This window comes from Somniosus microcephalus, chromosome 33 (genome assembly GCF_052327205.1).
Source record: "Somniosus microcephalus isolate GS21.2 chromosome 33, FLI_Smic_1.0, whole genome shotgun sequence".
In the NCBI taxonomy this organism is placed as follows: domain Eukaryota; kingdom Metazoa; phylum Chordata; class Chondrichthyes; order Squaliformes; family Somniosidae; genus Somniosus; species Somniosus microcephalus.
The window spans coordinates 35,554,685-35,576,290 of NC_141019.1; the positions used below are offsets into that span (position 1 = coordinate 35,554,685).

At 53.1% G+C, this 21,606-nt stretch overlaps 1 protein-coding gene across 2 annotated transcripts in view; it reads right to left on the reverse strand.

The window, feature by feature from the left end:
* Positions 1–21,606, reverse strand: part of mbd6 (methyl-CpG binding domain protein 6) — a 53,056-nt gene that overhangs the window by 22,527 nt on the left and 8,923 nt on the right. For both annotated transcript variants that reach the window (XM_085973040.1, XM_085973039.1), the window contains exons 3-5: positions 13,474–13,576; positions 7,726–7,885; positions 4,609–6,234 (exon numbers count right to left, since the gene is read on the reverse strand). In XM_085973040.1, coding sequence (XP_085829166.1) covers positions 4,609–6,234; positions 7,726–7,885; positions 13,474–13,576 — 1,889 coding nt within the window. The remainder of the gene's footprint in view (positions 1–4,608; positions 6,235–7,725; positions 7,886–13,473; positions 13,577–21,606) is intronic.

The following is a 21,606-nucleotide window of genomic DNA, read 5'->3' on the forward strand; positions in this document are numbered from 1 at the left end:
CCCTCGATTCCCCTAGAGTCCAAAAATCTCTCGATCTCAGCCTTGAATATACTCAACGACTGAGCCTCCACAGCCCTCTGGGGCAGAGAATTCCAAAGACTCACCGCCCTCTGAGTGAAGAAATTCCTCCTCATCTCAGTCCTGAATGGCCGACCCCTTATCCTGAGACTGTGACCCCTGGTTCTAGACTCTCCAGCCAGGGGGGAAACAGCCTCTCAGCATCTACCCTGTCAATCCCCCTCAGAATCGTGTATGTTTCAATGAGATCACCTCTCATTCTTCTAAACTCCAGAGAGTATCGGCCCATTCTACTCAATCTCTCCCCATAGGACAGCCCTCTCATCACAGGAATCAATCTAGTGAACCTTCGTTGCACCGCCTCCAAGGCAAGTACATCCTTCCTTAGATAAGGAGGCCAGAACTGTGCACAGTACTCCAGGTGTGGTCTCACCAAGACCCTGCACAATTGGAGCAAGACTTCCTCACTCTTACACTCCAACCCCCTTGCAATAAAGGCCAACATGCCATTTGCCTTCCTTACTGCTTGCTGTACCTGCATGCTAGCTTTCTGTGTTTCTTGCACGAGGACACCCAAATCTCTCGGAACACCAACATTTGAAAGTTTCTCACCATTTAAAAAATATTCTGTTTTTCTATTCTTCCTACCAAAGTGAATAACCTCACATTTCCCTACATTATACTCCATCCGCCACCTTACTGCCCACTCACTCAGTCTATCTATATCCCTTTGCAGGCTCTCTGTGTCCTCCTCACAGATAACTGTCCTTAACTTAGTAAAAAAAAAAGTGCTTCACAGGAGCTTTATCAAACAAAACTTGGCACTGAACCACAAATGACACAAAGCTGGGTGGGCGTGAGGAGGATGCCGAGAAATTCCAGTATGATTTGGACAGGTTGGGTGATTGGGCAGATGCATGGCAAAAGTAGTATAAATGTGGATAAATGCGAGGTTATCCACTTTGGTGTCAAAAACAGGAAGGCAGATTATTATCTGAATGGCAATAGATTGGGAGAAGGGGAAGTGCAACGAGACCTGGGTGTCCTTGTGCACCAGTCGCTGAAGGTAAGCATGCAGGTGCAGCAGGCGGTTAAGAAGGCAAATGGTATGTTGGGCCTTCGTAGCGAGAGGGTTCGAGTACAGGAGCAAGGATGTCTTGTTGCAGTTGTACAGGGCCTTGGTGAGACCACACCTTGAGTATTGTGTGCAGTTTTGGTCGCCTTATCGGAGGAAGGATGTTCTTGCCATGGAGGGAGTGCAGCGAAGATTCACCAGGCTGATACCTGGGATGGCAGGAATGACGTATGAGGAGAGATTGGGTCGATTGGGCTTATATTCGCTGGAGTTTAGAAGAATGAGAGGGGAATCTCATTGAAACTTATAAAATTCTAACAGGACTAGGCAGACTAGATGCAGGAAGGATGTTCCCGATGGCGGGGGAGTCCAGAACCAGGGGTCACAGTCTAAGGATAAGGGGTAAGCCATTTAGGACAGAGATGAGGAGGAATTTCTTCACCCAGAGAGTGGTGAACCTGTGGAATTCTCTACCACAGAAGACAGTTGAGGCCAATTCATTAAATATATTCAAGAAGGAGTTAGATATATTTCTTAAGGCTAAAGGGATCAAGGAATATGGGGAGAAGGCAGGGACAGGGTACTGAATTTGGATGATCAGCCGAATGGCCTCCTTCTGTGCAGTTATGTTGTGACTATGAATTCCAGAGCTTCGGGCCCAGGTGGCTGAAGGCACGGCCGCCAATGGTGGAGCGATGGAAATCGGGGGGGGATGCTCAAGAGGCCGGAATTGGAGGAGCGCAGAGATCTCGGAGGGTTGTAAGGGGGCTGGAGGAGGTTACAGAGATAGGGAGGGTTGTAGGTGCTGGAGGTGGTTACAGAGATAGGGAGGGTTGTAGGGGCTGGAGGAGGTTACAGAGATAGGGAGGGTTGTAGGGGCTGGAGGAGGTTACAGAGATAGGGAAGGTTGTAGGGGGCTGGAGGAGGTTACAAAGATAGGGAGGGTTGTAGGGGGCTGGAGGAGGTTACAGAGATAGGGAGGGTTGTAGGGGGCTAGAGGAGGTTGCAGAGATAGGGAGGGTTGTAGGGGCTGGAGGAGGTTACAGAGATAGGGAGGGTTGTAGGGGCTGGAGGAGGTTACAGAGATAGGAGGGTTGTAGGGGGCTGGAGGCGGTTACAGAGATAGGGAGGGTTGTAGGGGCTGGAGGAAGTTACAGAGATAGGGAGGGTTGTAGGGGCTGGAGGAGGTTACAGAGATAGGGAGGGCTGTAGGGGCTGGAGGAGGTTACAGAGATAGGGAGGGTTGTAGGGGGCTGGAGGAGGTTACAGAGATAGGGAAGGTTGTAGGGGGCTGGAGGTAGTTACAGAGATAGGGAGGGTTGTAGGGGCTGGAGGAAGTTACAGAGATAGGGAGGGTTGTAGGGGCTGGAGGATGTTACAGAGATAGGGAGGGTTGTAGGGGGCTGGAGGAGGTTACAGAGATAGGGAGGGTTGTAGGGGGCTGGAGGAGGTTACAGAGATAGGGATCGTTGTAGGGGCTGGAGGAGGTTACAGAGATAGGGAGGGTTGTTGGGGGCTGGAGGAGGTTACAGAGATAGGGAGGGTTGTAAGGGGGCTGGAGGAGGTTACAGAGATAGGGAAGGTTGTAGGGGGCTGGAGGAGGTTACAGAGATAGGGAGGGTTGTAGGGGGCTGGAGGAGGTTACAGAGATAGGGAGGGTTGTAAGGGGGCTGGAGGAGGTTACAGAGATAGGGAGGGTTGTAGGGGCTGGAGGAGGTTACAGAGATAGGGAGGGTTGTAGGGGGCTGGAGGAGGTTACAGAGATAGGGAGGGTTTTGGGGGCTGGAGGAGGTTACAGAGATAGGGAGGGTTGTAAGGGGGCTGGAGGAGGTTACAGAGATAGGGAGGGTTGTAGGGGGCTGGAGGAGGTTACAGAGATAGGGAGGGTTGTAGGGGGCTGGAGGTGGTTACAGAGATAGGGAGGGATGTAGGGGCTGGAGGAGGTTACAGAGATAGGGAGGGTTGTAGGGCTGGAGAAGGTTACAGAGATAGGGAGGGTTGTAGGGGGCTGGAGGAGGTTACAGAGATAGGGAGGGTTATAGGGGGCTGGAGGAGGTTACAGAGATAGGGAGGGTTGTAAGGGGGCTGGAGGAGGTTACAGAGGTAGAGAGGGTTGTAGGGGGCTGGAGGAGGTTACAGAGATAGGGAGGGGTGTAGGGGCCTGGAGGAGGTTAGAGATATCTCGGAGGGTTGTAGGGGGCTGGAGGAGGTTACAGAGATAGGGAGTGTTGTAGGGGCTGGAGGAGGTTACAGAGATAGGGAGGGTTGTAGGGGGCTGGAGGAGGTTACAGAGATCTCGGAGGGTTGTAAGGGGGCTGGAGGAGGTTACAGAGATAGGGAGGGTTGTCGGGGGGCTGGAGGAGGTTACAGAGATCTCGGAGGATTGTAAGGGGGCTGGAGGAAGTTACAGAGATAGGGAGGGGGAGCGAGGAGACCACGGAGTGCTTTGAACACAAGGGTGAGAATTTTGAAACCGAGGCGCTGCTTAACCGGGAGCCAGTGTAGCTCAGCGAGCAGGGGGTGATGGGTGAACGGGACTCGGTGCGACTTGGGATACGGGGGGTGGGGGGGGGAGGCAGCAGGGTTTTGGGCGAGCTGAAGTTTACGGAGGGTGGAAAATGGGAGGCCGGTCAGGAGCGCGTTGGAATAGTCGAACCTGGAGGCAACAAAGGCAGGGATGAGGGTTTCAGCAGCAGATGAGCTGAGGCGGGGCGGAGACGGACGATGTTACAGGGGTAGAAGTAGGCGGACAGGATGGTGGCACGGGTATGTGGTTGGAAGCTCATCTCGGAGTCAAACCCAACACCAAGGTTGCGATCGGTCTGGTTCAGCCTCAGACAACTGCCAGGGAGAGAGGTGGAGTCGGTGACGAGAGAACGGAGTTTGTGGCAGGGACCAAAGACAGTGGCTTCGGTCTTCCCAATATTTAGCTGGAGGAAGGAGGAGGAACTTTGAGAACTACGAGACAGCTGGTCACTCTTCTGCCTTGATGCTGATCCTTGGTTTGAAGGGTTGTATGCATTTATTAATATGCTTGATGCATGCGTGACTTGTGCAAGCCATTAAATAGCGACTTTTTGGTTAATAAACCGAGTCTGTGTATGTGTCGCACGCACGGGCACACAGACACGTACGCAGAGAGACAGACAGCCAGAGACGGACACACATTACAGAGACGCACGCACGCTCACAGACACCCGCGCACAGACACACACACACAGACAGACAGACACACACACACACACACACACACACACACACACACACAGACGATCAGAAATAGGGAATTCTGTTCGACTCCACCCCCTCTACAGCACTGAAGCCCAATTGGGGTAACACACCACCCCCCGCCACCCACCCAATTTCCAAACAGGCAAAGACAGCGGCTAGCCCAGCGCGCAGATCGAACTCGAGGAGCTTCCGGATCAGTGAGACGCTGGGCTTGGCAACACCCGACAACACAGGCAGCTGGGGACGTGGGACGGAAATGCTTCCTTTCAGCTCACTGTACTTACCGTGATCGCCGACGTGGTGGACGCAGTTAGGCACCGCGAGCAAGGCGGAGGCCGGGACCTTGAGTAACGGAGTGCTGCTCCCAGACGCGGGCCCCGGCAGAGCGACCAGGCCCAGGAGCGGGCTGCCCGTCTCCCGGCAGCCCGGGATTAAATTAGTGCTTATACTTTGGCAAGAGGCTCCTCCCGCGTCCCCGACGGGCGGGTTCATCAGCGGCAGGCCCTGGGCGGAGGGGTGGGTAAGGCTCAGGTTCGGGCTCGGCGCGACGACGCTCAGCTGGCCGTCGGAACAGGGCAGCGGGGCGGAGACGGCGAGGCCGCCGCCGCCAGCCGGCACACGCAGAGAGTGGAGGAGCTGCGATGCCCGGGGGTAGTCGGCTTCTGGCCGCCAGCTGTGCGACTGCTTGAGCATGCTGAGCACAGTCGGGGCGGTGGGCTTGCGTCTCCGCGAGGGGTCCCTCTGAGGCGGCGCCGTGGCCCGCCCGCCGCCTCCTCCTCCCCCCGCCGCGGACCCTGGGAACCCGGGGATGGGGTAACCGTTTGGTAAAGTGCTTGTTGCCCCAGGTTCGCCGGCCGCCAGCTTGCTCTGGCTGGCCAGCTGAGCTTTGGCGGCCGCTGACAGCAAGCTGCTGGCCGGGAAGAAGGCAGCGTTGTGATGGCTGAAGATCTGGTTTAAAGGCATGCCCAGGAGGCCGGGCTGGGGCAGGCTCTCCGGCGGTGCGGGCGGCTGGCTTTGGTAGGGGCCGCTGGCCAAGGAGGAGGAGGCCAAGTGCAGGCCGCTGAAGTCCTGGCAGTGCCGGAACAGACCCTCCGACCTGGCGGTCGGGCTGGGCGGCAGAGACGGTACGGGGGAGTTCAGGGACAGCGGCGATCTGGAGAGGGGCCTGGAGGAGCCGCAAGGGAGCTGCAACGCGTAGCCCCCTGGGTCGGAGGAGGAGGAGGAGGAGGAGACGGACGAGCGCCGCGACCCTGCCGCGCCGTTCACGTGGCTGGCTCGACACACGGCGGAAGGCGGGTTTACATTCGCGGCGGCGAGCTGGGGCCAGGGCAACCTCGGGGAGGCGGAGGAGCCCGGGCTCTCGGGGCGGAGGACGAGGAGGGGGTCATTCCCGGAGCAGAGCGGCTGATCCCGCGCGCCGCAGGGCTGGGCGGACGCGGGGGCCGCTGCGGCTTCGGGACTGGGGGCAAAAGCGTAGGAGATCTTCGTCATGGGACTCTTTGGAGAGTGGGGAGGAGGAGGGCGAGCGACCAGAACGCAAGGCGCTACTGCCCGGGGCTTCTGCGGCAAGCCGGAGGGAACGGACGGGTTGCGGTGCAGGAGGTGAGCGGAGCCCGGGCGCAGCTCCGGATTGAAGGCGGAGCAAGTCCTGGGCGACTGGGGGCCGCTGTCCACCCGCGACCGGGGGCACGGGGAGGTCTGCCTGCAGTCCAAGCTGCTGAGCCTCTGCCGGGCGTCCAGTCGCTGACTCGGGGGCTGTTCCGGCTGGTAGGGTCTGGCCATCACGCCTGGTGCTCCCATCAACTTGGAGAGCAAAGAGCTCTTGTACTCGGGCGTCAAGGTGTGAGGCGCCTTGCTCATCTTCATCATCCCCGGAAAAGGGGCTTCCAAAAACTGGCTGCAGTTCCCTCCTGCAATCCGGGGGAAAAAAAACAAAATCGTAAATGTCACGGCCTCGGGATTTATTTATTAATATTTATGATTATTATTATTGCCCACTAAAAGCATCCCAAGGCGCGCCACAGGAGCGATTAACAAATACCCCGAGCCCGCCCCCCCCTTCCAATCAGCAGAACACAAACAGCAATGTGATAATGATCAGATAATCTGTTTTTCGGATGTTCATTGACGCCAGGATGCCGGAGATTACTCCCCTGCTCTTCTTCCAACCGGAGGGGCGGTACTGAGGGAGCGCCGCACTGTCAGAGGGGCAGTACTGAGGGAGCGCCGCACTGTCGGAGGGGCAGTACTGAGAGAGCGCCGCACTGTCAGAGGGACAGTACTGAGGGAGCGCCGCACTGTCGGAGGGGCAGTACTGAGAGAGCGCCGCACTGTCAGAGGGGCGGTACTGAGGGAGCGCCGCACTGTCGGAGGGGCAGTACTGAGAGAGCGCCGCACTGTCAGAGGGGCAGTACTGAGGGAGCGCCGCACTGTTGGAGGGGCAGTACTGAGGGAGCGCCGCACTGTCGGAGGGGCAGTACTGAGGGAGCGCCGCACTGTCAGAGGGGCAGTACTGAGGGAGCGCCGCACTGTTGGAGGGGCAGTACTGAGGGAGCGCCGCACTGTCGGAGGGGCGGTGCTGAGAGAGCGCCGCACTGTCAGAGGGGCAGTGCTGAGGGAGCGCCGCACTGTCGGAGGGGCAGTACTGAGAGAGCGCCGCACTGTCAGAGGGGCGGTACTGAGGGAGCGCCGCACTGTCGGAGGGGCAGTACTGAGGAAGCGTCGCACTGTCGGAGGGGCGGTACTGAGGGAGCGCCGCACTGTCGGAGGGGCAGTACTGAGGGAGTGCCGCACTGTCGGAGGTGCAGTACTGAGTGAGTGCCGCACTGTCGGAGGGGCAGTACTGAGGGAGCGCCGCACTGTCGGAGGGGCAGTACTGAGGGAGTGCCGCACTGTCGGAGGGGCAGTACTGAGTGCCGCACTGTCGGAGGTGCAGTACTGAGTGCCGCACTGTCGGAGGGGCAGTACTGAGGGAGCGCCGCACTGTCGGAGGTGCAGTACTGAGGGAGTGCCGCACTGTCGGAGGTGCAGTACTGAGGGAGTGCCGCACTGTCGGAGGTGCTGTCATTCGGATGAGACGTCAAACCTGAGGTCCCAGTCTGCCGGGTTAGGAGAGGGGTAACAGATCTTCCTATCTGAAGAGATGGGGAAATCTCCCCGGTGTCCTGGGCCGACATATCTCCAAAACCAGCACCACCAGCAACAGATCAAGCGGTCAATTATCTCAGATGCTGTGGGCGTAGGAGCTTGCTGTGCGCAAGTTGGCTGCCGTGCTGGCCTAGGCAAGAGTGTCCACACTTCAAAAAAGGCACTTCATTGGCTGTGAAGCGCTTCTGGGACATCCCGAGGGTGTGAAAGGCGCTGCGGAAATGCAGGAAGCTGTGGAAAGACTTTTTACGCACCAGTTGCAAGCGATGGGTGAGGCGACTCCAGGCTCTTGTGAAGCGTTGCCATGGCGATGATCTTCCTTTTGTGGCTGCAGAGTTTGGTCACGTCCTCGTCCCCTTTCACGTCCTCCGCGGTCCTGTGTTTAACTGTTGCCTCAGGATCAAAGCTAAAGACCTGCCACGGAGATAGAGAGAGAGAGAGAGAGAGAGAGAGGGCGGGGTTGATTAATCTGTGCACGGGGCAGGGGAAATCGCTTCGGACCTCGAATCACCAGACACTTGGCAATTGTCAGACCTAAACTGACCAAGGTCCATCTCGCTCGCCTTGTACCTGCCACGTGATACTAGAAAATTGTGTCCGATTCTGGGCGCCGCACTTTCAAGAAGGATGTCATGGGGCCTTGGAGAGGATGCGGAGATTGACCAGAATGGTACCAGGGGATGAGGGACTTCAGTGACGTGGAGAGACTGGAGAAGCTGGGGTTGTTCTCCTTAGAGCAGAGAAGGTTAAGGGGGAGATTGACCAGAATGGTACCAGGGGATGAGGGACTTCAGTTACATGGAGAGACTGGAGAAGCTGGCATTGTTCTCCTTACAGCAGAGAAGGTTAAGGGGGAGATTGACCAGAATGGTACCAGGGGATGAGGGACTTCAGTTACGTGGAGAGACTGGAGAAGCTGGGATTGTTCTCCTTAGAGCAGAGAAGGTTAAGGGGGAGATTGACCAGAATGGTACCCGGGGATGAGGGACTTCAGTAACGTGGAGAGACTGGAGAAGCTGGGGTTGTTCTCCTTAGAGCAGAGAAGGTTAAGGGGAGATTGAACAGAATGGTACCAGGGGATGAGGGACTTCAGTTACATGGAGAGACTGGAGAAGCTGGGGTTGTTCTCCTTAGAGCAGAGAAGGTTAAGGGGAGATTGAACAGAATGGTACCAGGGGATGAGGGACTTCAGTGACGTGGAGAGACTGGAGAAGCTGGGGTTGTTCTCCTTAGAGCAGAGAAGGTTAAGGGGAGATTGAACAGAATAGTACCAGAGGATGAGGGACTTCAGTGACGTGGAGAGACTGGAGAAGCTGGGGTTGTTCTCCTTAGAGCAGAGAAGGTTAAGGGGAGATTGACCAGAATGGTTCCAGGGGATGAGGGACTTCAGTGACGTGGAGAGACTGGAGAAGCTGGGGTTGTTCTCCTTAGAGCAGAGAAGGTTAAGGTGGAGATTGACCAGAATGGTACCAGAGGATGAGGGACTTCAGTGACGTGGAGAGACTGGAGAAGCTGGGATTGTTCTCCTTAGAGCAGAGAAGGTTAAGGGGGAGAGTGACCAGAATGGTACCAGAGGATGAGGGACTTCAGTTACGTGGAGAGACTGGAGAAGCTGGGATTGTTCTCCTTAGAGCAGAGAAGGTTAAGGGGGAGATTGACCAGAATGGTACCAGGGGATGAGGGACTTCAGTGACGTGGAGAGGCTGGAGAAGCTGGGGTTGTTCTCCTTAGAGCAGAGAAGGTTAAGGGGAGATTGAACAGAATAGTACCAGAGGATGAGGGACTTCAGTGACGTGGAGAGACTGGAGAAGCTGGGGTTGTTCTCCTTAGAGCAGAGAAGGTTAAGGGGGAGATTGACCAGAATGGTACCAGGGGATGAGGGACTTCAGTTACGAGGAGAGACTGGAGAAGCTGGGATTGTTCTCCTTAGAGCAGAGAAGGTTAAGGGGGAGATTGACCAGAATGGTACCAGGGGATGAGGGACTTCAGTGATGTGGAGAGACTGGAGAAGCTGGGATTGTTCTCCTTAGAGCAGAGAAGGTTAAGGGGGAGATTGACCAGAATGGTACCAGGGGATGAGGGACTTCAGTTACGTGGAGAGACTGGAGAAGCTGGGATTGTTCTCCTTAGAGCAGAGAAGGTTAAGGGGGAGATTGACCAGAATGGTACCAGGGGATGAGGGACTTCAGTTACGTGGAGAGACTGGAGAAGCTGGGGTTGTTCTCCTTAGAGCAGAGAAGGTTAAGGGGAGATTGACCAGAATGGTACCAGGGGATGAGGGACTTCAGTTACGTGGAGAGACTGGAGAAGCTGGGATTGTTCTCCTTAGAGCAGACAAGGCTATGGGGAGATTTGATAGAGATTTTTTAAATTATGACGAGTTTCTAAATTCCAGGGAACACAACCCTAGTTTGTGTAATCTCTCCTCGTAATTTAACCCTTGGAGTCTGGATATCAATCTGGTGAATCTGCACTGCATTCCCTCCAAGGCCAATATATCCTTCCCAAGGTATAGTTTTAATAATACTTCCCATTATGTTTTTGTCAGTCTGTCAGCTCCCCCCACCCCCACCCCATTATAAATTGCTGTGTCCACATTTACAATGTAAATTTCCTACGTAAACAGTCACACTGTAATTACACTCTCTCACCAGTGGTGGTGCTCCAGCCCAAGTTTTGTACCCTCCGAGTCGCTCAGCCTGCACAGCAGGTGGGAATAAAGGGATTTAGGACCACTGCTCGTGTGGAGAATATATGGACATAAGAAATAGGAGGAGTCCATTCGGCCCCTCGAGCCTGCTCCGCCATTCAATAAGATCATGGCTGATCTTCGACCTCAACTCCACTTTCCCGCCCAATCCCCATTTCCCTTGATTCCCCACGAGTCCAAAAATCTATCGATCTCAGCCTCAAATGTACTCAACGACTGAGCATCCACAGCCCTCTGGGGTAGAGAATTCCAAAGATTCACCACCCTCTGAGTGAAGACATTTATCCTCATCTCAGTCCTAAATCGACACCATCCAGGACAAAGCAGCCCGTTTGATCAGCACCCCATCCACCACCTTAAACATTCACTCCCTCCACCACCGGCGCACCGTGGCTGCAGTGTGTACCACCTACAAGATGCACTGCAGCAACTCGCCAAGGCTTCTTCGGCAGCACCTCCCAAACCTGCGACCTCTACCACCTAGAAGGACAAGGGCAGCAGGCGCATGGGAACACCACCACCTCCAAATTCCCCCCCAAGTTACACACCATCTTGGAAGTATATCGGCCGTTCCTTCATCGTCGCTGGGTCAAAATCCTGGAACTCCCTCCCTAACAGCGCTGTGGGAGCACCTTCACCACACGGGACTGCAACGGTTCAAGGAGGCAGCTCACCACCACCTTCTCAAGGGCAACTAGGGATGGGCAATAAATGCTGGCCTTGCCAGCGACGCCCACATACCATGAACGAATGGAAAAAAAAAACGGTGACCCCCTAGTTCTAGACTCTCCAGCCAGGGGGAAACAGCCTCTCAACATCTACCCTGTCAATCCCCCTCAGAATTTTATACGTTTCAATGAGATCGCCGCTCATTCTTCTAAACTCCAGAGAGTATCGGCCCATTCTACTCAATCTCTCCCTCATAGGACAGCCCTCTCATCCCAGGAATCAATCTAGTGAACCTTCGTTACACCGCCTCCAAGGCAAGTATATCCTTCCTTAGGTAAGGAGACCAAATCTGTGCGCAGTACTCCAGGTGTGGTCTCACCAAAGCCCTGTATAATTGCAGCAAGACTTCCTCACTCTTATACTCTAATACCCTTGCAATAAAGGCTAACTTACTGTGAACACGGACCTATGGGGCCAAATTTTCCGTTTACACCTCCTCTAGACCCATCTTTTGTTATTTAATCTCTCCTGCCTTCCACCGACCTTCCCTTTTGTTCTTTCCTCCCCGCTTTCCCTGCCTCTGCACTTAAAATCCTGTGTAACTTTTTCCATGCAAGAACAGAGACCTGGGGGTGTTTGTGTACGAATCTTTGAAGGTGGCGGGGCAGAATAACAAAGCTGTTAATAAAGCATATGGGATCCTAGGCTTTATAAATAGAGGCACAGAGTGCAAAAGCCAGGAAGTTATCACAGATGACACGAAAATTGGTGCAGTGGTAAATAGCGAGGAGGGAAGCCTCAGGCTACAGGACGATATAGACAGGATGGTTAGAACAGTGGCAAATGGAATTTAACCCTGAAAAGTGTGAGGTGATGCATTTTGGAGGGACTAACAAGGCAAGGGAATACACAATGAATGGTAGGACCCTAGGAAGGACAGAGGATCAGAGGGACCTTGGTGTGCATGTACATAGATCCCTGAAGGCAGCAGGACAGCACGGTGGCATAGTGGTTAGCACTGTTGCCTCACAGCGCCAGGGACCCGGGTTCGAATCCAGCCTCGGGTGACTGTCTGTGTGGAGTTTGCACATTCTCCCCGTGTTTGCGTGGGTTTTCTCCGGGTGCTCCGGTTTCCTCCCACAGTCCAAAGATGTGCGGGTTAGGTTGATTGGCTATGATAAATTGACCCTTAGTGTTAGGGGGATTAAATACGTGGGGTTACGGGGATAGGGTGGGATATGTGTTGGTGTAGGGGTTACGGGGATCGGGTGGGATATGTGTCGGTGCAGGCTCGATGGGCCGAAATGGCCTCTATCTGCACTGTGGGGTTTCTGTGACAGGTAGATAAGGTGGTTAAAAAAGGCATATGGGATACTTGCCTTCATTAGCCGAGGCATAGAATGAATATAAGAGCAGGGAGGTTATGATGGAGCTGTACAAAACGCTGGTGAGGCCACAGCTGGAATACTGTGTGCAGTTCTGGTCGCCTCACTATAGGAAGGATGTGATTGCATTGGAGAGGGTGCAGAGGAGATTCACCAGGATGTTACCTGGGCTGGAGCACTTCAGATAGGAAGAGAGACTGGACAGGCTGGGGTTGTTTTCCTTAGAGCAGAGAAGGCTGAGGGTGGACCTGATTGAGGTGTACAAAATTATGAGGGGCATAGATAGGGTAGATAGAAAGGAACTTTTCCCCTTAGTAGAGGGGTCAATAACCAGGGGGGCATAGTTTCAAGGTAAGAGGCAGGAGGTTTAGAGGGGATTTGAGGAAAAACTTTTTCCACCCAGAGGGTGTTTGGAATCTGGAAGTCACTGCCTGAAAGGGTGGTAGCGGCAGGAACCCTCACAACATTCAAGAAACATTTAGATGAGTACTTGAAACGCCATAGTACACAAGGCTATGGACCAAGTGCTGGAAAATGGGATTAGAATAGACAGGGCTTGATGGCCGGCGCGGACACGATGGGCCGAGGGCCTCTTTCTGTGCTGTATAACTATGACTCTATTATGCTGAACCTTTATAAAACACTGGTTCAGCCCCAGCTGGACTATTGCGTCCCAATTCTGGGCACTGCACTTTAGGAAGGATGTGAAGGCTTTGGGTGAGGGTGCCGAAGACATTTACTGGAATGGTTACAGCGATGAGGGATTGCAGTGACGTTGATAAACCGGAGAAGAGGAGAGGAGATTTGATAAGAGGTGTTCAAAATCAGGAAGGGTTTGGACAGGGTAAATAAAGAGCTGTTTCTAGTGGCTGAAGGGTCGGTAACCAGAGGGCACAGATTGAAGGCAGAAAAACCAGAGGCGACAGGAGGAAAGCCCTTTTTTACACAGCGAGTGGTTAGGATTTGGAACGCGCTGCCTGATAGGGCGGTGGATACAGATTCAATAGTCGCCTTCAAAAGGGAATTGGATAAATACTTGAAGGAGAAAAAACTGCAGGGATATGGGGAGAGGGCAGGGGAGTGGGGCTAACTGCATTTAGGGTTGCTTTGAAAGAGCCGGCGCAGACTCGATGGGCCGAAAGGCCTCCTTCTGTGCTGCGCTATTCTACGATTCTGTGCGGGTTCCATGGAATACGATGCACTCCGATTACCTGGGCCAGACCCTTATTCCAACCTACCTTGTGCAGGATAAGAGGACACTCCAGGCCACACTTGCACGCTCCCTCTGTCAAGAGGTACATCCTCACCTGCTCGACAGAGGAAAGGACTGTACCACTTGGACTGCAGAGAAAAGAGGAGGAGAAATCAGTCTGGCGGGAAGCAGAGCCTCCGTCACATTGCGGAATTTTTTTGGCACCATTTTTCCACAGAATGGAATTAGGGAACACAGTCTTATTTAAATATCGGAGTTCTAAAACTAAGTGTATTCACACAATTCTTTTAAATAGATTAAGTGCGGCGCTCCCTCAGTACTGTCCCTCCGACAGTGCGGCGCTCCCTCGGTACTGCAACTCCGACAGTGCGGCGCTCCCTCAGTACTGCCCCTCCGACAGTGCGGCGCTCCCTCAGTACCGCCCCTCCGACAGTGCGGCGCTCCCTCAGTACCGCCCCTCCGACAGTGCGGCGCTCCCTCAGTACTGCCCCTCCGACAGTGCGGCGCTCCCTCAGTACTGCCCCTCCGACAGTGCGGCGCTCCCTCAGTACTGCCCCTCCCACAGTGCGGCGCTCCCTCAGTACCGCCCCTCCGACAGTGCGGCGCTCCCTCCGACAGTGCGGCGCTCCCTCAGTACCGCCCCTCCGACAGTGCGGCGCTCCCTCAGTACTGCCCCTCCCACAGTGCGGCGCTCCCTCAGTACTGCCCCTCCGACAGTGCGGCGCTCCCTCAGTACTGCCCCTCCGACAGTGCGGCGCTCCCTCAGTACTGACCCTCCGACAGTGCGGCGCTCCCTCAGTACCACCCCTCCGACAGTGCGGCGCTCCCTCAGTACTGCCCCTCCGACAGTGCGGCACTCCCTCAATATTGCCCCTCCGACAGTGTGGCCCTTCCTCAGTACTGCCCCTCCGACAGTGCGGCACTCCCTCAATATTGCCCCTCCGACAGTGCTGCGCTCCCTCAGTACTGCACTGGAGTGTCAGCCTTGATTTTTGTGCTCAAGTCTCCTGAGTGGGACTTGAACCCACGCCCTTGTGACTCAGAGGTTAGAATGCTACCAACTTAGCATGTTACTGACGGTCCTGCTCAGCCTTCTCTCCTTCCTCTGTCTGTCCTCCGTTTAACCTCACGTTAACATTTCTCCATTTTTATATCTAACTACTTGACTTCTCATGATACACCAATTCCCATCAGTCTGCAGAGATCCACTTCTGCAAAAATATTTCTCACGATTCTGACCTCCCATGGTTTCGAGTTGTACTGAAAGACATTGGTGTTGAAGCATAACAAGACATAAAAAGCAACCACGCTTACTGACGTAATAAAACTCACTACGCACTTGGTTTGAACATAAAGCAAGGCTTTAATCTAGTTGTACTTCACTAGTTCCTTGTCTTACAAAATGTCCCTGGAAAGCTGGGGCCCACACCCGAGTATTTATACTCCTTGGACGGCGCCACCAGCTGGCTGTCCAGCGTTATTTCACACGAGTAGTTTCTTGAATGATGAGATTTATGACATTTACCAAAACAGCGATGTTGCACTTGTAGTTTAGTGTAATAGTGAATCGAAATGTAAGCATATGCGAGCTGGCCTCGAACATGGCTCTCGTTAGCCTTTCTATACCCATGCAATTTTTAACTATAGAATTACACAGTATTCACAGCACAGTACATCCCCATTCGGCCCAACTGGTCCGTGCCTTCCACACCAGCCTCCTCCCACCCCTCTTCATCTCACCCCATCAGCATATCCTTCTATCCCTTTCTCCCTCGTGTGTTTATCCAGCTTCCCCTCCTTAAATGCATCTGTGCTATTCGCCTCCACCACTCCCTGTGGTAGCGAGTTCCACATTCTCACCACTCTCTGGGGAAAGAGGTTTCTTCTGAATTCCCCATTGGATTTATTAGTGACTGTCTTATATTGATGGCCCCGAGTTCTGGTCTCCCCCACAAGTGGAAACATCTTCCGTATCGAAACACTTCTTAATTTTAAAGACCTCGATCAGGTCGCCCCTCAGCCTTCTCTTTTCTAGAGAAAAGAGCCCCCAGCCCGTTCAGTCTTTCCTGATGGTTATAAACCTCTCAGTTCTGGTTATCATCCTTGTAAATCATTTTTGCGCCTTCTCCAGTGCCTCTACATCCTTTTAATAATATGGAGACCAGAACTGTGCACAGTGCTCCAAGTGTGGTCTAACCAAGGTATATGGAGACCAGAACTGTGCACGGTGCTCCAAGTGCGGTCTAACCAAGGTATACGGAGACCAGAACTGTGCACAGTGCTCCAAGTGTGGTCTAACCAAGGTATACGGAGACCAGAACTGTGCACGGTGCTCCAAGTGTGGTCTAACCAAGGTATATGGAGACCAGAACTGTGCACGGTGCTCCAAGTGTGGTCTAACCAAGGTATATGGAGACCAGAACTGTGCACGGTGCTCCCAGTGTGGTCTAACCAAGGTATACGGAGACCAGAACTGTGCACGGTGCTCCAAGTGTGGTCTAACCAAGGTATATGGAGACCAGAACTGTGCACAGTGCTCCAAGTGTGGTCTAACCAAGGTTTATGGAGACCAGAACTGTGAACGGTGCTCCAAGTGTGGTCTAACCAAGGTATATGGAGACCAGAACTGTGCACAGTGCTCCAAGTGTGGTCTAACCAAGGTATACGGAGACCAGAACTGTGCACGGTGCTCCAAGTGTGGTCTAACCAAGGTTTATGGAGACCAGAACTGTGCACGGTGCTCCAAGTGTGGTCTAACCAAGGTATATGGAGACCAGAACTGTGCACAGTGCTCCAAGTGTGGTCTAACCAAGGTATATGGAGACCAGAACTGTGCACAGTGCTCCAAGTGTGGTCTAACCAAGGTATACGGAGACCAGAACTGTGTACAGTGCTCCAAGTGTGGTCTAACCAAGGTATACGGAGACCAGAACTGTGTACAGTGCTCCAAGTGTGGTCTAACCAAGGTATATGGAGACCAGAACTGTGCACGGTGCTCCAAGTGTGGTCTAACCAAGGTATATGGAGACCAGAACTGTGCACAGTGCTCCAAGTGTGGTCTAACCAAGGTATACGGAGACCAGAACTGTGCTCCAAGTGTGGTCTAACCAAGGTATATGGAGACCAGAACTGTGCACAGTGCTCCCAGTGTGGTCTAACCAAGGTATACGGAGACCAGAACTGTGCACAGTGCTCCAAGTGTGGTCTAACCAAGGTATACGGAGACCAGAACTGTGCTCCAAGTGCGGTCTAACCAAGGTATACGGAGACCAGAACTGTGCACAGTGCTCCCAGTGTGGTCTAACCAAGGTATACGGAGACCAGAACTGTGCACAGTGCTCCAAGTGTGGTCTGACCAAGGTATACGGAGACCAGAACTGTGCACGGTGCTCCAAATGTGGTCTAACCAAGGTATACGGAGACCAGAACTGTGCACGGTGCTCCAAGTGTGGTCTAACCAAGGTATATGGAGACCAGAACTGTGCACGGTGCTCCAAGTGTGGTCTAACCAAGGTATATGTAGACCAGAACTGTGCACGGTGCTCCAAGTGTGGTCTAACCAAGGTATATGGAGACCAGAACTGCGCACAGTGCTCTAAGTGTGGTCTAACCAAGGTATACGGAGACCAGAACTGTGCTCCAAGTGTGGTCTAACCAAGGTATATGGAGACCAGAACTGTGCACAGTGCTCCCAAGTGCGGTCTAACCAAGGTATATGGAGACTAGAACTGTGCACAGTGCTCCAAGTGTGGTCTAACCAAGGTATACGGAGACCAGAACTGTGCACGGTGCTCCAAGTGTGGTCTAAACAAGGTATACGGAGACCAGAACTGTGCACAGTGATCCAAGTGTGTGATATGGAGACCAGAACTGTGCACAGTGCTCCAAGTGTGGTCTAACCAAGGTATATGGAGACCAGAACTGTGCACAGTGCTCCAAGTGCGGTATAACCAAGGTATATGGAGACCAGAACTGTGCACAGTTCTCCAACTGTGGGCTAACCAAGGTATATGGAGACCAGAACTGTGCACAGTGCTCCAAGTGTGGTCTAACCAAGGTATATGGAGACCAGAACTGTGCACAGTGCTCCAAGTATGGTCTAACCGAGGTATAGAGAGACCAGAACTGTGCACAGTGCTCCAAGTGTGGTCTAACCAAGGTATACGGAGACCAGAACTGTGCACAGTGCTCCAAGTGTGGTCTAACCAAGGTTTACTGAGACCAGAACTGTGCACATTGCTCCAAGTGTGGTCTAACCAAGATATATGGAGACCAGAACTGTGCACAGTGCTCCAAGTGCGGTCTAACCAAATTCCGCACTGTCGGAGGGGCAGTACTGAGGGAGCGCCGCAATGTCGGAGGGGCGGTACTGAGGGAGTGCCGCACTGTCGGAGGGGTGGTACTGAGGGAGCGCCGCACTGTCGGAGGGGCGGTACTGAGGGAGCGCCGCACTGTCGGAAGGGCGGTACTGAGGAACGCAGCACTATCGGAGGGGCGGTACTGAGGGAGCGCCGCACTGTCGGAGGGGCGGTACTGAGGGAGTGCTGCACTGTCGGAGGGGCGGTACTGAGGGAGCGCCGCACTGTCGGAGGGGTGGCACTGAGGGAGTGCCGCACTGTCGGAGGGACGGTACTGAGGGAGTGCCGCACTGTCGGAGGGACGGTACAGAGGGCGCGCCGCACTGTCGGAGGGACGGTACTGAGGGAGTGCCGCACTGTCGGAGGGACGGTACTGAGGGAGTGCCGCACTGTCGGAGGGGCGGTACTGAGGGAGCGCTGCACTGTCGGAGGGGCGGTACTGAGGGAGTGCTGCACTGTCGGAGGGGCGGTACTGAGGGAGCGCCACACTGTCGGAGGGGCAGTACTGAGGGAGCGCCGCACTGTCGGAGGGGCGGTACTGAGGGAGCGCCGCACTGTCGGAGGGGCGGTACTGAGGGAGTGCTGCACTGTCGGAGGGGCGGTACTGAGGGAGCGCCGCACTGTCGGAGGGGTGGCACTGAGGGAGTGCCGCACTGTCGGAGGGACGGTACTCTTATACTCCAACCCCCTTACAATAAAGGCCAACATGCCATTAGCCGTCCTTGCTGCTTGCTGTACCTGCATGCTAGCTTTCTGTGTTTCTTGCACGAGGACACCCAAATCTCGCTGAACACCAACATTTGAAAGTTTTTCACGATTTAAAAAATATTCTGTTTTTCTATTCTTCCTACCAAAGTGAATAACTTGACATTTCTTCTACATTATACTCCATCTGCCACCTTACTGCCCACTCACTCAGTCTATCTATATCCCTTTGTGTTCTCCTCACAGCTTACTGTCCCACCTGGCTTTGTATCAGCAGAAAACTTGGATACATTACACTCTGTCCCTTCATCCAGATCATTAATATAGATTGTAAATAGCTGAGGCCCCAGCACTGATCCTTGCGGCACCCCACTAGTTACAGCTTGCCAACCTGACAAAGATCCGTTTATCCCTACTCTCTGCTTTCTGTCCGTTAACCAATCCTCTATCCATGCTACTATATTACCCCCAACCCCATGAGCCCTAATCTTGTGTAATAACCTTTTATGTGGCACCTTATCAAATGCCTTTTGGAAATCCAAATATATTACATCCACTGGAATAAACGGGTCGTTTTCCGAGTGGCAGGCAGTGACTAGTAGGTTACCGCAGGGATCGGTCCTAGGACCCCAGCTGTTCACAATATATATTAATGATCTGGACGAGGGAATTGGATGTAATATCTCCAAATTTGCAGACGACACAAAGCTGGGTGGGAGGGTAAGCTGTGAGGAGGATGTCGTGAAACTCCAGTACGATCTGGACAGATTGGGCAGAAACATGACAATTGCACTATAATGTGGATAAATGTGAGGTTATCCACTTTGGTGGCAAAAACAGGAAGGCAGATTATTATTTGAATGGCAATAGATTGGGAGAAGGGGAAGTGCAAAGAGACCTGGGTGTTCTTGTGCACCAGTCGCTGAAGGTAAGCATGCAGGTGCAGCAGGCGGTTAAGAAGGCAAATGGTATGTTGGCCTTCGTAGCAAGAGGGTTCGAGTACAGGAACAAGGATGTCTTGCTACAGTTGTACAGGGCCTTGGTGAGACCGCACCTTGAGTACTGTGTGCAGTTTTGGTCGCCTTACCTGAGGAAGGACGTTCTTGCCACGGAAGGAGTGCAGCGAAGATTCACCAGGCTGATACCTGGGATGGCAGGAATGACGTATGAGGAGGGATTGTGTCGATTGGGCTTATACTCACTGGAGTTTAGAAGATTGAGAGGGGATCCCATCGAAACTTATAAAATTCTGTCAGGCCTGGACAGACTAGATGCAGGAAGGATGCTTATGATGGCCGGGGAGTCCAGAACCAGGGGTCATAGTCTAAGGATAAGGGGTAAGCCATTTCGGACTGAAATGAGGAGGAATTTCTTCACCCAGAGAGTGGTGAACCTGTGGAATTCTCTGCCACAGAGGGCGGTGGAGGCCAGTTCATTAAATATATTCAAAAAAGAGTTGGATATATTTCTTAAGGCTAAAGGGATCAAGGGATATGGGGAGAAGGCAGGGACAGGGTACTGAATTTGGATGATCAGCCATGATCGCATTGAATGGCGGAGCAGGCTCGAAGGGCCGAATGGCCTACTCCTGCTCCTATCTTCTATGTTTCTATGTTTCCCCTTTATCTACCCTGCTAGTTACATCCTCAAAAAACTCGAATAAATTTATCAAACACGATTTCCCTTTCACAAAACCATGTTGATGCTGCCTAGTCATGTTATGATTTTCTAAGTGACTTGATCCCACTTCCCTAATAATGGATTCCAGCATTTTCCCAGCGACTGATGTCAGGCTAACTGGCCTGTAGTTCCCCGTTTTTTCTCCACCTCCTTTCTTGAATAGCGATGTTACATTCGCCACCTTCCAATCCGCTGGGACCTCGCCAGAATCTAGAGAATTTTGGAAGATCAAAACCAATGCATCCACTATCTCTTCAGCCACCTCTTTTAGAACCCTAGGATGTAGGCCGTCACGTCCAGGGGATTTGTCGGCTTTTAGACCCATTAGTTTCTCAACAACATGTATTTATATAGCGCCTTTAACATCCCACGGCACTGCATAGGAGTATTTTAAGACAAAAAATTTGACACCGAGCCACATAAGGATAAATTAGGGCAGGTGACCAAAAGCTTGGTCAAAGAGGTAGGTTTTAAGGAGCGTCTTAAAGGAGGAAAGAGAGGGAGTGAGGCGGACAGGTTTAGGCAGGGAATTCCAGAGCTTAGGGCCCAGGCAACAGAAGGCACGGCCGCCAATGGTTGAGCGATTATAATCAGGGATGCTCAAGAGGGCAGAATTAGAGGAGCGCAGATATCTCCGGGGGGGGGGGGGGGGGGGGGGGGGTGGTTTGTGGGGCTGAAGGAGATTACAGAGATAGGGAGGGGGGGGCGAGGCCATGGAGGGATTTGAAAACAAGGATGAGAATTTTGAAATCGAGGCGTTGCTTAACCAGGAGCCAATGTAGGTCAGCGAGCGCAGGGGAGATGGGCGAACGGGACTCGGTGCGAGTTAGGACACGGGCAGCCGAGTTTTGGATGACCTCTGATGTAAGAAAAAGGAGACTTACCATCAAGTAACTTTAAAGTAAGCTTTAAGTAACTTATAAACACACTATATACAAGAGAGGTCTTTACCATGCCTCTGGTAGAAGCCTCTTACAATACTGAACAGACCAGTATTTATACCAGTCCAACAGGAAGTGACATATGACAGGAAGTGAGGTATGTACACAGTTCATAGTTCACAGTTCATAGTTCACAGGAAGTGATGACATAACTTCCCGGAAGTTAGCATTTTTATCACAACCTCAAGTTTACGTAGGGTGGAATGTGGGAGGCCAGCTAGGAGTGTGTTGGAATAGTCAAGTCTAGAGGTAACAAAGGCATGGATGAAGTACTTTTCCTCACCCTCATTAGACCCTTGGTTCCCCACCATTTTTGGTATGATTTTTGAGTCTTCTACTGTGAAGACAGATACAAAATATTTATTTAACGTTTCTGCCATTTCCTTATTCCCCATTATAATTTCTCCTGTCTCAGCCTCTAAGGGACCAACGTTTACTTTTGCTACTCTCTTCCTTTTTACGTACTTGTAGAAG